Genomic DNA, 13,450 nt, shown 5'->3' with positions numbered 1-13,450 from the left:
TACTTTAAAAAATCTTAAATATTTTTCTACCTTTACAATTGGTATTGGCACCACTATTTGCACCATTTACAGCCAAGTGACAATTTACCTATAAATGCAACAAATCAAAGGTTGAAAACTCAAAGAAACACTTCCTATGTAAAAAAAAAAATTCAAAAGTTTTTAAGGTTTTCCAAAACAGGGTTTTCAAGAAAAAATTTCAACCTTTTTAGGGTTTTCCAAAACAGAGTCTTCCAGAAAAAAAATCCATCGAAAAATAGGAAAAATGTGTTTCTTTGATTTACAAAGCTTTTTCGATTTACAACAGATTAGGGCAGGATTTTTTATTTTTATTTTTTGGATAAAACAGTCTTATACATTGTAAATTGGAACATCTTTTCATTTTTTGTCGTTTCAACCATTTCGGTTAAATTTCGGTAATCCGTAAAGTCGAATTTCGATCGAAATTTCAACCAAAATAATGAAGTGGAACAAATCCATTGAGATATCGTTTGGTGGGGATGGAAACGGAAACATTTCGGCTTCGGTGAAGATTTAAAACCATGTTTCTACATCACCTAGCAGGCCACCTAAACCTTCCTACTCACCACCTGCAACCCAGAACTGAACTGCCGACCACTTCTTCAGAACTTTACATTTCTTCCCCATTTTCTTTTCATTACCTTACCTTACGCCAACATCAGACCACCCCATAGCCTGCCACACAGCCCAAAACTTTATATCTGACCTGTGATCACTTGGATCCAGGATCAGACCGCAAATTCTTCATATTTTCTTGACGGTTAAAACAAGTAACCCACTATCCAAACCCCTATCTTTACCTACCTTGAGTCATACGAATTCAAGACCCTTTCTAGAACCTTCATCCTGTTTAATTACAGACCTCAAATTGCACCCAAATCTCTTTGTTTGTAAGCCTACTTGTTCCCAGCACCTAGTATGAAGCCTGCAGAAAACATGTCACCGTACAGTATATCCACAGTCCACTCCATTAGACTGTTCAACATTCAACCAGTAACCCCTGGCCAGTACTAGTCTATACCCATATACCCAATCGGCAACCCATCTATCACTCTAAAATCCATTTAAACCTTATCCCCTTTTACTGTATATGGTGTTTATTCCATTCTAAACCACATCAGTCATTGCAAAACCTATAACAGTCAGATTTCGTGCTTATAACCCTATATAACATACCCTTAAATTTGTCCCGAGTTCCCTAGCCTATGTGAAATTTATATACCTTTTATACCAGAAGTAAACACAGTTCTACCGTCAGTATAGATCTGTCAAGAATAGATCTATAAGACTAACCCTCTCTTTTTTTTTCTTTTTCTTTTTTTCCTTTTTTGAATGGTAAGACTAACCCTCTCTCTAACCATTCCATAAACTTTCTAAGGCCACACACGCACACACACAAAACCTAGAGAGGAATCGTTTTAGTTGGATGCCCCGTGTCACCATTGTCCTGGATAAAATGTCACTAAAACCATGGACAGACCTGAGATTTCACTATCCTCGACCCACTCCAACTCCCAGCCCCCGGTTCACTCAGCTCTGAGATAAACCCATAAAAAGCAGCGCAGCACACACAACTCCATCCCTAAGCCTCCTGTTCATGTCAACCTTCGCCCGTGATAAAATATTAACAGAAAATATTACCAGAACAAATTCGTCGCCGAAAACCCTGACAGCCCTGAGATTTTCACTATCCTCAATCACCACGACCCCCCCACTCTTTCACCACCAAAACCAACAGCCCTCTCTCTGCTTCGCTTACATCATCCACAAGGCAGCGATCTCATTGTCATCATTTTGGCGGTGGATGGATAGTGGCGACTGGCGATCAACTACTCCACCTCTCTGCTTGCCAAAGGCAATCTGCAGCGGACACATGGTTTCAGATCTGAACAGTGTAGCCAGGGTAAAGCTGTCTTCATGCCGAACAGCCTCAAAAGGTTAGGAACAAAGCCTGTAAATTCTACTATGGAACTAAACCACCATCTTAATTTTGAGGTTGGGAAATTGCTAGATAATAATGGTATGTATCACAACCTGTTTACTATAACAACAACTATCAACCCCACCCCCCCCCCCCCCCCCCCCCACACCCCCACCCCCACGCCGGCCATTTAAATAAAATAAATAAAAAACCATCAATCGCATCTTATACATCAGCAGTAGTCAGTCAGTACATGCATGCATCTGAACTCTGACTACTGTAATGACACAAAAAAGAACAGCCCTCAATAATTAACAGAAATACCATTCAAAAAATTAACAGAAATTAATAAATGGGTGAATAATGAACTTAAGTAACCATAGTTTCAAGTAAAGTTCGAAGGAAACAGGGAAAAAAAGACGCAAAGACATATAGATAAGCGAAGAAGAATGGCCTTTGCAAGTAACAGAGTACCTTTTTCAGGAGAGAATTTAAATCTTTAGGGTGTGACTTGGCAATATCCCCGATTTGTTGCGCAGCTGCGAATCGCGTTGCTTGAGATGAACCAGCTTAGTTTGGGTCAAAGAAACAGCCAAAACAAAATAATTTACAAGAAATATTCCGCTAAAAGTGTGCTTCACAATGATATACACATGCCAACTCATAGTGACAAACATAGTTCTCAGACCAGGTATTAATTGGGAAATTTCACCAATGGAAGTTTTTATCAGCATTGCATCAGTAAATTACCCAAGAAAATAAAATAATTATATTATTCAAATTAAAATATATGTAAATAATAAAAGTTTCTATTTATTTACATGTAAAATGACAAATATCGAAATGATATCAAGATAATATTGATAATAAGTAAAATATAAGTATGTCCAACAATACATTCAATTCACCAAGAAATTGTGGAAAAATTTTATCAAGAAATTCAATTTTGTTTTCAAATCAAAAGAAATTGGAATATGCTGCATTGATGGATACTGTCCAACAGAATGAGCAGACGTTGAAGACGAGACGACTGTTGAGCCATAATGACTGTAAAGGTGCAACCTCTCTCATTCGAGCCAGTTGCAAAGTCATAAAAAGTACTCTTTCCTTATTCCACAAAACCTAAAGAAATTAACGTTCATAATACCATATAACTCTTAACCATATCAAAGTCGCTTATCAGACTTGCCCACTGCAAATCAAAAATAGTATCCATCAGGAAACAGCTGTCTGCACAAAGGAAAACACAACCAACAAACACTATGAGTAACTTATGTGCTCCATTAAGCCTTATTATTAATCTGTTACTAATGTTTCTTATGCAGAACGTTATTAAAGTTCCTTATTCAGAACAGTGTGCGACAAAATTAATTTCAGCTATACCCTGTTGCATTCAAAATGCAAACCAAATCCATTTAAGAATTCCGAACAAAAAAGAGTAATCTTTAAATATAAAAAAAGAGTAAAATAAATAAGATGGGAAAACTGAGTGCAAGGCGAGAGTACATGAGTACAAGCAATACATTCATGCCCATTAAATATGGTACACATATTTTCAGCAACCATGAATTTTCATCAGTAATAAATCAGGTAAGAGTTTAGAAAACATTCAATTCCAACACCAATAAATATTCCAAAATGCACTAAGCAACCTGTCTTTTATATTCCTCACAACACGACTAGAAAATTACATATTGTTGTATGGGGTTAAAACAATGTATTGCAACTTTGTTTTAACACCATACATTTTGGGACAAGAACCGAAAGGTACTAAAAGACAGTGACACCTACACACGTTACACAGGTGCCAAGTGGCAAAGTGTGTGTCTGGCAAAGTGTGTGTCTGAAAGACAACATGAAAATACTTAATAACCACCTCTTAAATCTTGATTGTCCATTCAGGCTTCATCTGACAATGTTCTATTTAATGAGCTTCATGTAAAGATACCTACAATGAGATTATGTGAACACTAGAATTAAATCCAATCCAAGCATTTCCTTGTACGATATAGAGAAAACGCTCTAGTGCACACATAGGAAACTGATGCATTCTTCGCTTTAAGGACAAATGTTTTTGCTGATTTAGGTAATGTTGGGCTTTGCACCATGCCGCAAGTCCACTCCATTGTTTCACCTAGTATCGATGTTTGCTGTTCCTCACAATGTGTAGTGTAAGAAGCCTTTTAACACTATTTCTATTTCATTTCTTTTTAATGATATGCCCACGAGCCCATGAGCCCAACAGCAAGTTCGATGTTGACACAGTACCCAATGGGTCCAAAAAGGTCGACCACCATATTAGAACATTTACTAGAAAAGAAACAAAGGAGAGATTTAACATCTTTTTTGAGAACTATGGGTTTCCTTGAGTTTGAACGAATTTTTCTCATCAATAATCAAACTTTGAAAACAAATTCTATTTGAACCCTAGATGTTTCTCGAACAAAGAATGAGAGAACATGAATCAAGGTCCTCCATTTCTACAAACATGACATCTTCTTCATTTCAACCCCGGAATACATCAAAAATTGTTCATGATTTACACCATAAGATCATGACACAATGAAACCATCACACACTTGGTTAAGTAAGGAGCCTTATGACTTCTCTTTATTACATGATAAAAAAAAAGAAACAAATTACAAAGAACAGTGAACTTAGAGTAAAAAAAATGAAAAGTCTTCCTCCCATCTCCAAGGTAGAGCTAACATGAGGGAAAGTAAGATTTTAGGGGTTTGCCAAACCTTGCTCAACTAAGTGACTTAGGCCACCTTATATAGGTTCTCCTCAACTACCTGGACCAACACATACCCCTCTCATTAGATGAATAACTAACTAACTCTCGTCAAATGTAAACAAGTGAGATGTAAAAGGAAGAATAGAAGCCCTTGCTCTTCTTCACTATATATATATATATATATATATATGAGGAAAAGGATTGTACGCTCGAGTGTACCAACCTTATGGTACGCTCCAGTGCCCAATCACATGTGGGACCACATTTTTAGGATGATCCAAAGCATTCATTTGAAAGGCCCTTGTATAGATGGGGTGTGTACCAAAAATCAGCTCCATAGGATCATCCTAACCCATCCGTTTGTGGAGGTCAAAATGGACAGACACTGTTTGTCCAAATCTGCCCATTTTTGCCCTCCACTTTGGAGGGGTTAGGATGATTCAATGGAGCTGATTTTTGGTACACACCCTATCTATGATTGGGCCTTGCAAATGAATGCTTTGGATCACCACAAAAAAGGTGGGACCCATGTGATTGGGCACTCGAGCGTACCATAAGGTTGGTACGCTCGAGCTTACAATCATTTTCCTCTCTCTCTCTCTCTCTCTCTCTCTCTCTCTCTCTCTCTCTCTCTCTCTCTCTCTCTCTATATATATATATATATATATATATATATATATATATATATATATATATATATCTTACATGTTGATTGTCTATACTAGCATTTGTCAAAAGCAGGTAGGGTTCTAGGCTTTGACCTTGATCTTGACCTTCTTAAAAGAGGATTTCAACTCTCACCAAATATAAACAAGTGAGAGGTAAAAAGGTTGAATAGAGGCCCTAGGAGGCAATAAGGTATGATAGAAGCCCTTTGCTTTTTTCCTTCACAAAACACATCTCTTTTTCATGTTTGTTGTCAATTGTGGCATTTGTCAATCGCAGGCAGGGTTCTAGGCTTTGACCTTGATCATGAGATTGCTAAAAGAGGCATGGTTTGAAATTTCGGATTTCGTCCGGGATCGACACCGATAGTACCTTGAATCAGTGTCGGTTTCAGATTTCGGCCGAAATTCTGAAATTTTGGAAATTTCTGCCAAATGTGATCTTTAAATTTATTTTTTTCCGAATTATCAAATTTTAGCTGAAATTTCGGCTAAAAATTCGTTTTTTTACGAAATTTTGTTTTTTACTGAATTTAGGCCGAAATTTCGGTATTTCAATCAAAATTTTGATTTTGGCTGAGATCAAAACCAATACCAAAACCGAAATTTTATACCATGAAAAGAGGATTCTTCTATTTCTATTGGAAGAAAACATCTAGGATTGAGGTTTGATGATGAGGAAGAGTGCAGCTACCTATGTAGGGGATTGGTGGAAGGGTTTGGGCACACACTGCAATGGCAATCCCAATGGAAGAAGTGTAAGGTGGTAATTAGTGTTTAAAAACACGGATGTGATGCGGGACGCGGCCAAGAAAAATCCTTGTCGGCTCGGCGCGGAAGTGGCCAAGAATGCGGTTGACGAGGTCATAACTCGGGAGAGTCAAAGGAGTTTTTGTTGACTCTGTAGGGCAAAACGTGGAATGCGGATGTGGTGCAACGCGGAACGCGGCCAAGAAAATCCTTGTCGACTTGGGTGAGTTCCTTGTCGTGTCAACGAGTTTTTAAACACTGTTCGTAATTACGAAGGTGTGCTCATCGGTCTCGTTTTCCCCGTCTCTCACTCCTCCCATAAGTCAAATTACAGGCTGCCCACCATCCCTAAGACTATTCTAACTGGACAATACTTGTGTGCGAGCGTCTTGTATTCAACCAGTAAACTGAAACCTCGAGCTAGAGCTGTCTTTACATACTTTACCCTATGTATTGTATGAAGACGGCCTCATCAGCGCACACCATTGGAAACCACTGTTGCCCCTTCCTCCACCTCAAAAGTTTATAAATTGCCATGGCTTGTGTGGACCAGGGTCTAAGATGGTGGTTGCAAACTTGCAATGCAAGTTTTTGTGTGTTCCTTTCTACTTTTTCCTCATTGTAAGCAAATGCTCTCTCTTGTGGTTTTTTTAATATTTACGGGAACACCATTGGAAACCACAGTTGTTGCCCCTCCCTCCACCTCAGAAGTTGATAAATTGCTATGGTTTGTGTGACCCAGGGTCTAAGATGGTGGTTGCAATGCAAGTCTGTTTTTTGTGTTTTCCTTTCTACTTTTTTTCTCATTGTAAGCAAATCCTCTCTCCTGTGGTTTTCTGAATATTTACGGAAACAACATTGGCAACCACAGTTGTTGCCCCTCCCTCCATCTCATAAGTTGAGAAATTGCTATGGTTTGTGTGGCTCAGGGTCTAAGATGGTGGTTGCAATGCAAGTCTGTTTTTTGTGTTTTCCTTTCTACATTTTTTCCTCATTGTAAGCAAATGGTCTCTCCTGTGGTTTTTGAATATTTACGGACACACCATTGGAAACCACAGTTGTTGGGCCTTTTTCCACCTCAGATGTTGAGAAATTGTCATGGTTTGTGTGAACCAGGGTTTAAGATGGCCATTGCAATGTCAAGTCTGCTTTCTGTTTTCCTTTCTAATTTTGCTCATTATAAGCAAATGCTCTCTCCTGTGGTTTTAGAATGTTTACTTGTCTTCTGTTCATTTTTAATGTTTGTGGTCATTAAGGTGGTCCATTTGTGAACAGTGATCTTCAATGGTAATTGAGGTTTCAATAATTTTGCCTTAAACACGTTTCATTTGATGGTTTGGGCATATCCAAAGTAGGCCTTTGGATGCTCCAGTGAAAAGAAGTGACTCGTGCCAAGTTGATGGAGTAAAAAGAGGAAGGGGCAGACCGAAAACAACTTGGGTAGAAACAGTGAGGAAAGACTTGATGGCTAGGACTATAACGGAGAACATGACCTTGGATAGGATAGAATGGAAGAAAATGATCAATGTAGACGAACCCAACTAGTGTCAGGATTAAACTTAGTCAATTTGAGCTGGTTAGATTCTTTCACTTTCTTCATGAAATTTTTTTAAATGATTCATTAGCCGAACCCAACTAGTTCGGGACAAAGACTTAGTTGAGTTGAGTTGTGTTTCGAATAACATTGCCATAAACACAGTTCATTTTTCTCCTTTTAAAAAAATAGTGTCTTCTCATTTCTTAAAAATTTCTCAATTTGCGTTAATCTCACTGGTCATAGAGAATTGCTATCCTTCTTTGAGTCCACTAAGTTTCAAATTTTCGTGCATGTGAATTATCTCATGTTTGTTACAGGGACTTGGAAGCTTTCATATATAGTGTTTTCTGTTTTCTGTTTTTTATTGGTTGGTAAGCTGGGATTGAACCTCATATACAGTGTTTTCTGTTTTATGTTGCAAAAGCTTTCTTTTTTACTTTGTTGTCAGCTCAACCTGCTATCTGCACCCATAGACAAGACAACAGGTTAGGGACCACCCGGAATCAGAACTCCAGGGAACCCTCCGACGCTAAGTCAGTGCTGAGATCAACAGAATGAGAGCCTGGCTCAGGAAAGGCGGTGCATTTGCCTCGAATACCGTGGATTGATCCCGCGGGTATACCATGCCCTTGAATGGAGGAAAGGGTCCCTTTTGTAGGAGGTTCCGTTGTTCCTGGTGCAATGTGACTGTGGTATGGCGCCGTGTATATCGCTGGCGAGATCTTCGAGATATGATGGAGCTTTACCGGTCAATGTGGTGTGTCCTAGGGTGATAGCACTGTTACTGGTGGCTAAAACTCTGGGGCTTTATACGGGTGAGATCTTCTGCAGGAGGTGATGGGCGATTGTCGCTTGGATAGCATCGTTTTAAAATGGTGGATTTCTTTAAAATCAAGAATTAAAGAAAAGCCTTATTAAATCATGTATTCTTCTTAAATATGTTGTTTGAATAGCCTCTTGTAATTTTCAAGGATTCTAGTACTATTATGCTATTTTGATGCAAACCAGAATGCTACAATAGGGTTTAACATCACTTAAATTGCAGGGAGGCACCAATCTCAACCATCCAATTGGTTTGGATGGCTAACATGAACCGACTCCGCCACTAAGAAAAAAAACCTCTTTTACGTGCCAGGCAGCCGTTCCATCTATTGGGCAAGAAAGCTGGCATCATCTTCTCCGCACTAAACCAGAAAAGAGGTTCAATGCTGCACACGAACCATATTAAGGGCTATTAGACGGATGATATAGTTGATCGTGACCACCACATTGTCAACAAAGTGAGGCAGAGTATGCCATTTGGTACTCCTATTGTATACCTTCATGGGGGCAACATATGTTCCGAGTGCTCTAACCTTGAGCTCTAAATGATATAATCACTCAAGGATATAGCAATTAGTGAAATGTGTAAGTGTTATAATCTCTCAAGAACGTAGCAATTGTTGAATTATGTGTATCTTCATGGATGAGAACTACACGGATCATTCTAGCAAAACAGGTGACCAAATATAAAAGAAAATTCAATTTGAGAGGTGGTACTCCTGATTTCGTGCAAAAACATACTATGGTAGACATGTTGATCCGCTTTTCATTTTGCATTTTGAGTTATCTATATCCAGAAATTATATGGCGAATGCGCATTGATGGGGTGCACGAAATTAAATCAACAGACATGATCCACTATCATCATACAAAACTGGTTCCGATGATACATAGCTCATACGCTTTACACATGGATAAGGATGACCTTGACCTTTTATAAATAGGCCTGGAAAAGAAAACTAGTCCGACAGAGTTTGCGATAGCTTCAGTTAATGACTTAATAACAAAGAATGCGGATAGTGATGCTAAAGCAGATATGACACCATTTGATTCACCAATAATCGTAAAGCTAAAGGACTATTGAAATTGTGTTCATCAGAGGGTACAACCATTTGACATACTACGGTGGAAATAATAAGTCAGTTGGAAAGGAAAACCATTTTCAACGCGCGCGAAGATCGAACTCCAACCAATGAAGCTTATAATTATACTCTACATGGTCGAGTTCTCTAAAGATGGGAGTATGATGGGAGCCGTCCAAGATGCTATGAAGAATCCAGAGGTTAAAAAGATGAACCCATTATTGATATTAAAAGAATTGTATTTAGTTTTTACAGTGTTATGTAATTCTTTTTAAGTTAAAGAAGGGTAAGAGTCTTTCCATGAAAATGACTTAGTTCTTTGAGTTATGAGTGTTTTAAATAGGCCCCACACATGCATTACGTGAATTTTAAGTGGGACATTAAAGGGTATTTTAGTCCAAAAGTATTAGATTTTTGTTTAGGGTTTGGGTTTCCTGGTTCTCTTTCTTTTCTTATACAAGTGTCTGCACTCCTCTAAACCTATCCAAAAGCCCTTTTTGATGTCCAAAATCTTCCTCATATGCAAATTTGGTATAAGAGCTCGATCACCTGTATCCTTAGCTGTTCTGTTGATTTCGTTTCGTTTCAGCCAAAACGGCCGAAATATTTCCGTTTCGGTCGAAAACAGGAACGAAACGGCCATAATTTTATTTCGTTACGTATTTACATGTAAAGTCATTTAAGTCCATTTACTTCAGATTTACATGTAAATGAGGGTGTAAATAAGGGAGTACCCCCCCCCCCCCCCCCCCGGGATCTATTAAAAATAATTTCAAGACCCAAATCTAAAAGGATAAAAAGTCAACTCTCCAGCTCTAGTACAAAATTCGAAAAAAACGGATCGGATAAAAATCTTAACTTCCAAACGGTGGGGTATTTTTCCAATTTTAAAAATTCATAAATTCTATCATGTCCAAGCATTATTAAATCCCAAAAGTCCTGTAAAAAATTTCATAATTTGATCTCTAAAATTTTTTTCATCTTGTCAGGCACTGGTCAACAGTCAACATAGGCATTTCCTATGAAGCACGAGTGCGGGTACGACACGACACGGGTACGTGGGTACGTGATTTGCCAAAAAAAACAGGGTGCGGGTACGTTCGGGTACGCCGAATATAATAATATATTTTAATATTTTATTATATATTTATAAAAATTTAAAAAAAATAATTGTAGAGCAATCAAATAACAATAACATCACCAAAATGAAAAATTCTAATATTTCTCTTCATTTCATAAGTGATTAAGTTCTATATTTCATAACATGAGGCATCAATACATCATTCATTAGAAAAAAAAGTCTGTGACCAATGTGTTGACCAGTACCTGACAAGATGGATAATTTTTAGAGACCAAATTATGAGATTTTTTTTACCGGACTTTTGGGATTTAATAATGTTTTGACAAAATAGATTTTATGAATTTTTAAATTTTGAAAAATACCCCACCGTTTGGAAGTTAAGAAAGTTAAAATTTTGACCCGACCCTTTTTCTTTAAATTTTGTACTAGAACTAGAGAGTTGACTTTTTTTCCTTTTAGATTTGGACGTTGAAACTATTTTTAATAAATTCAAAAGGGGGGTATTCGTTATTTACATGTAAATCTTAAGTAAATGGACAATAAAATAGTAAAGACATTTACTTAACCGAGTACAGAAAAGTAGAGAGAAGTACAGGAGAGGAAAGAGAAGCAGCAGGAAGAAGCAGGACGTGTCGGGTACGCGTGGTGCGCACCCGACACGCACCCAACCACCAAAACTGGTTTTTTTTAAAAAAAATGGGGTACATACCCCGGACGTACCCACACCCCATACGTGTCGGGTGCGGGTGCGGGAGCCCCGGGAGAGTACCCGTGCTTCCTAGATTCCTTCCTCCGATCGTCCTGCGTCAAATGTGGTATTGGAGCGAATTATCGGTCACATCACCATTTACAATCCTTCTCGTACCCTCATTATTTTCCAATTGCAACTCCAACCCTTCACCAACTCTCTCTCTCTCTCTCTCTCTCTCTCTCTCTCTCTCTCTCTCACACACACACACACACAAAAATGTAATGTCCAACTTCACTCATGCACTATAAAGAATGCATCTTAGCAATCGAAGATGGAAAGAAGGGGAAAAGTTAACCAAATTCTTGAGTGCAATGTGATCTTTTCGTCGACATAGAAATATGTGAGCGTATATAAAAAGTGCTTTAATATTTACATGCATATTAGAGCTTGCTTTTAGAATTGGTCACGGATGCCTCATGTTCTAGTACTCATTTAATTCTATAGTTGAACTCAATTCTTCAATGCTGTCTTTATTACAGCTACATTGCGATTTATGTAACATTTCTTTATCTTTCAGAAATCATTTCTCTCAAATATGATACAAGAGATTGATTTAGAAATCATTTCTCTCAAATATTCCGATAGTTTGCTTAATGTTGACAACAGATCGGATTTAGATCTCACCAACTGACTCTAAACTGTAATTTTTTGTTGAGCCCCATGTAGAATCTATTGTATCTATACTATCGGAATAACAACAAATTAGGGCTTTTGAGTGTTGGAAAAAAAAAAAAAAAAAGAAGAAGACTTGCAAATTGGGCAAAACAATTGCCGATTTTCATTAACTGATGGTTGATGATATGTTCAATTCTATGGCTTATATATGATTTTCATTAACTGCAGATCCCACTCCAAAATTACGCACAAAAACGAAATAAAAACAAAGCAAATATTAAAAAAAAAATAGAAATACGCACCTTCTTTGTTCTCTCTATCTTCGTCTTTCCTCTTTTTCTTCTTCGGAGACGATTCAGAATGAGGAAATCGATGGGAGCCAAGAGGATGGGGCCATCAAAAGAGATAATAACAGAGAAATGGGGAAAGTAAAGGCGAATCGTGGTGATTTAATAAGGCGTAGATTTTAGGGTTTTTTTTTTTTTTTTTGGGCAAATTACTTAACTACCCTTAAAATGTTTACTTTATATATCAAACCCGTGCAATGCACGGGGCATTTAAGAAAATAATGAACAGAGAATTCGGCTAATCCTTCCTTATCTCTCTAATCACTCGTAGTGCGATCGACACGTGTGAGGAGAGAATTAGAGTCCTCTGCAGTTCATGGCGTCTCTACTAACTTCCTGAAAATAGATGTCTTTCGGGTAACCTTTACGGCCTTCTTCCGTTATGGTTATTTCCATTTGTGGGAAGTTTGTTTATTTATTTCTTTTGGAGGGTGTAAGTAAGAGTTAAAAAGAAGAGGCGGGGTGAAAATAGGAGAGGGACTGTTAATCTCAGCCCTCCATTAGTCGGGTCAGGGTGAAACAAAATTGATCCCTAATGTAAAATTTATAGATTTTATATGGTGTAAACCCATAAATTAGTATTTTTTTCAAAAGGACTGGACGGCCCTGAAATAGGATGATCCAAACCGTTAATTTGTTCGGCCAATACATAAATAGGTTGTGGCCCTGAAATCTTTTCTTAAGAGTGTCCCAACCCTCCGATCTATGGAGGTTTTTCATAATGAGCAGTTCTTTTCGGAGGGTTAGAATCATCCAAAACTGATGATTGCACTCAAATTTAGGAGATTTTATATGGTGTAAGCAAGGAAAATCCACTTTTTTCCACAATCGATTCTCAAGAATCCAAAACAGGGCGTGAGAGAAACTCAAAAAAGCCTCGAGTGGGAATACGGGGCTAGAAAATCACGCAATCTGATCCGATCTTATCAAAGGAGGATTTTCACACTTTGCTGCAGTAGGTTCGTTCATTAAAGTCCTCCCATCGGACGGTTACTAAGATCGGCCTACTGTGTAGACCCCTGAACAATAATGGGAAGGATACTCGAAATGAAATCTTGAGGCATGGAAGAAATCATGTTGGTGCTAGATAGAAATGGCAACTCCAACAATTTCTTTGTCCA

The 13,450-nt window shown here is 38.0% G+C and overlaps 1 protein-coding gene across 1 annotated transcript in view; it reads right to left on the bottom strand.

Annotated features, from left to right (window-relative positions):
* The window catches only part of RGD3 (ROOT GROWTH DEFECTIVE 3), a 73,583-nt gene extending 61,173 nt beyond the window's left edge, over window positions 1–12,410 (bottom strand). Inside the window, exons 1-3 of the mRNA XM_077380219.1 lie at window positions 12,285–12,410; window positions 2,936–3,172; window positions 2,417–2,511 (exon numbers count right to left, since the gene is read on the bottom strand). Coding sequence (XP_077236334.1) covers window positions 2,417–2,511; window positions 2,936–2,984 — 144 coding nt within the window. The 5' untranslated portion in view covers window positions 2,985–3,172; window positions 12,285–12,410. The remainder of the gene's footprint in view (window positions 1–2,416; window positions 2,512–2,935; window positions 3,173–12,284) is intronic.
* Window positions 12,411–13,450: the final 1,040 nt, after the last annotated feature.

The sequence above is a fragment of the Tasmannia lanceolata genome, unplaced genomic scaffold, assembly GCF_043159265.1.
Source record: "Tasmannia lanceolata isolate RefF3 unplaced genomic scaffold, GAP_Taslan_0.1 ptg000005l, whole genome shotgun sequence".
NCBI classification, from domain to species: Eukaryota; Viridiplantae; Streptophyta; class Magnoliopsida; order Canellales; family Winteraceae; genus Tasmannia; species Tasmannia lanceolata.
The sequence above is the reverse complement of the archived record's forward strand: the minus strand, read 5'-3'. Positions and strand labels throughout refer to the sequence as shown.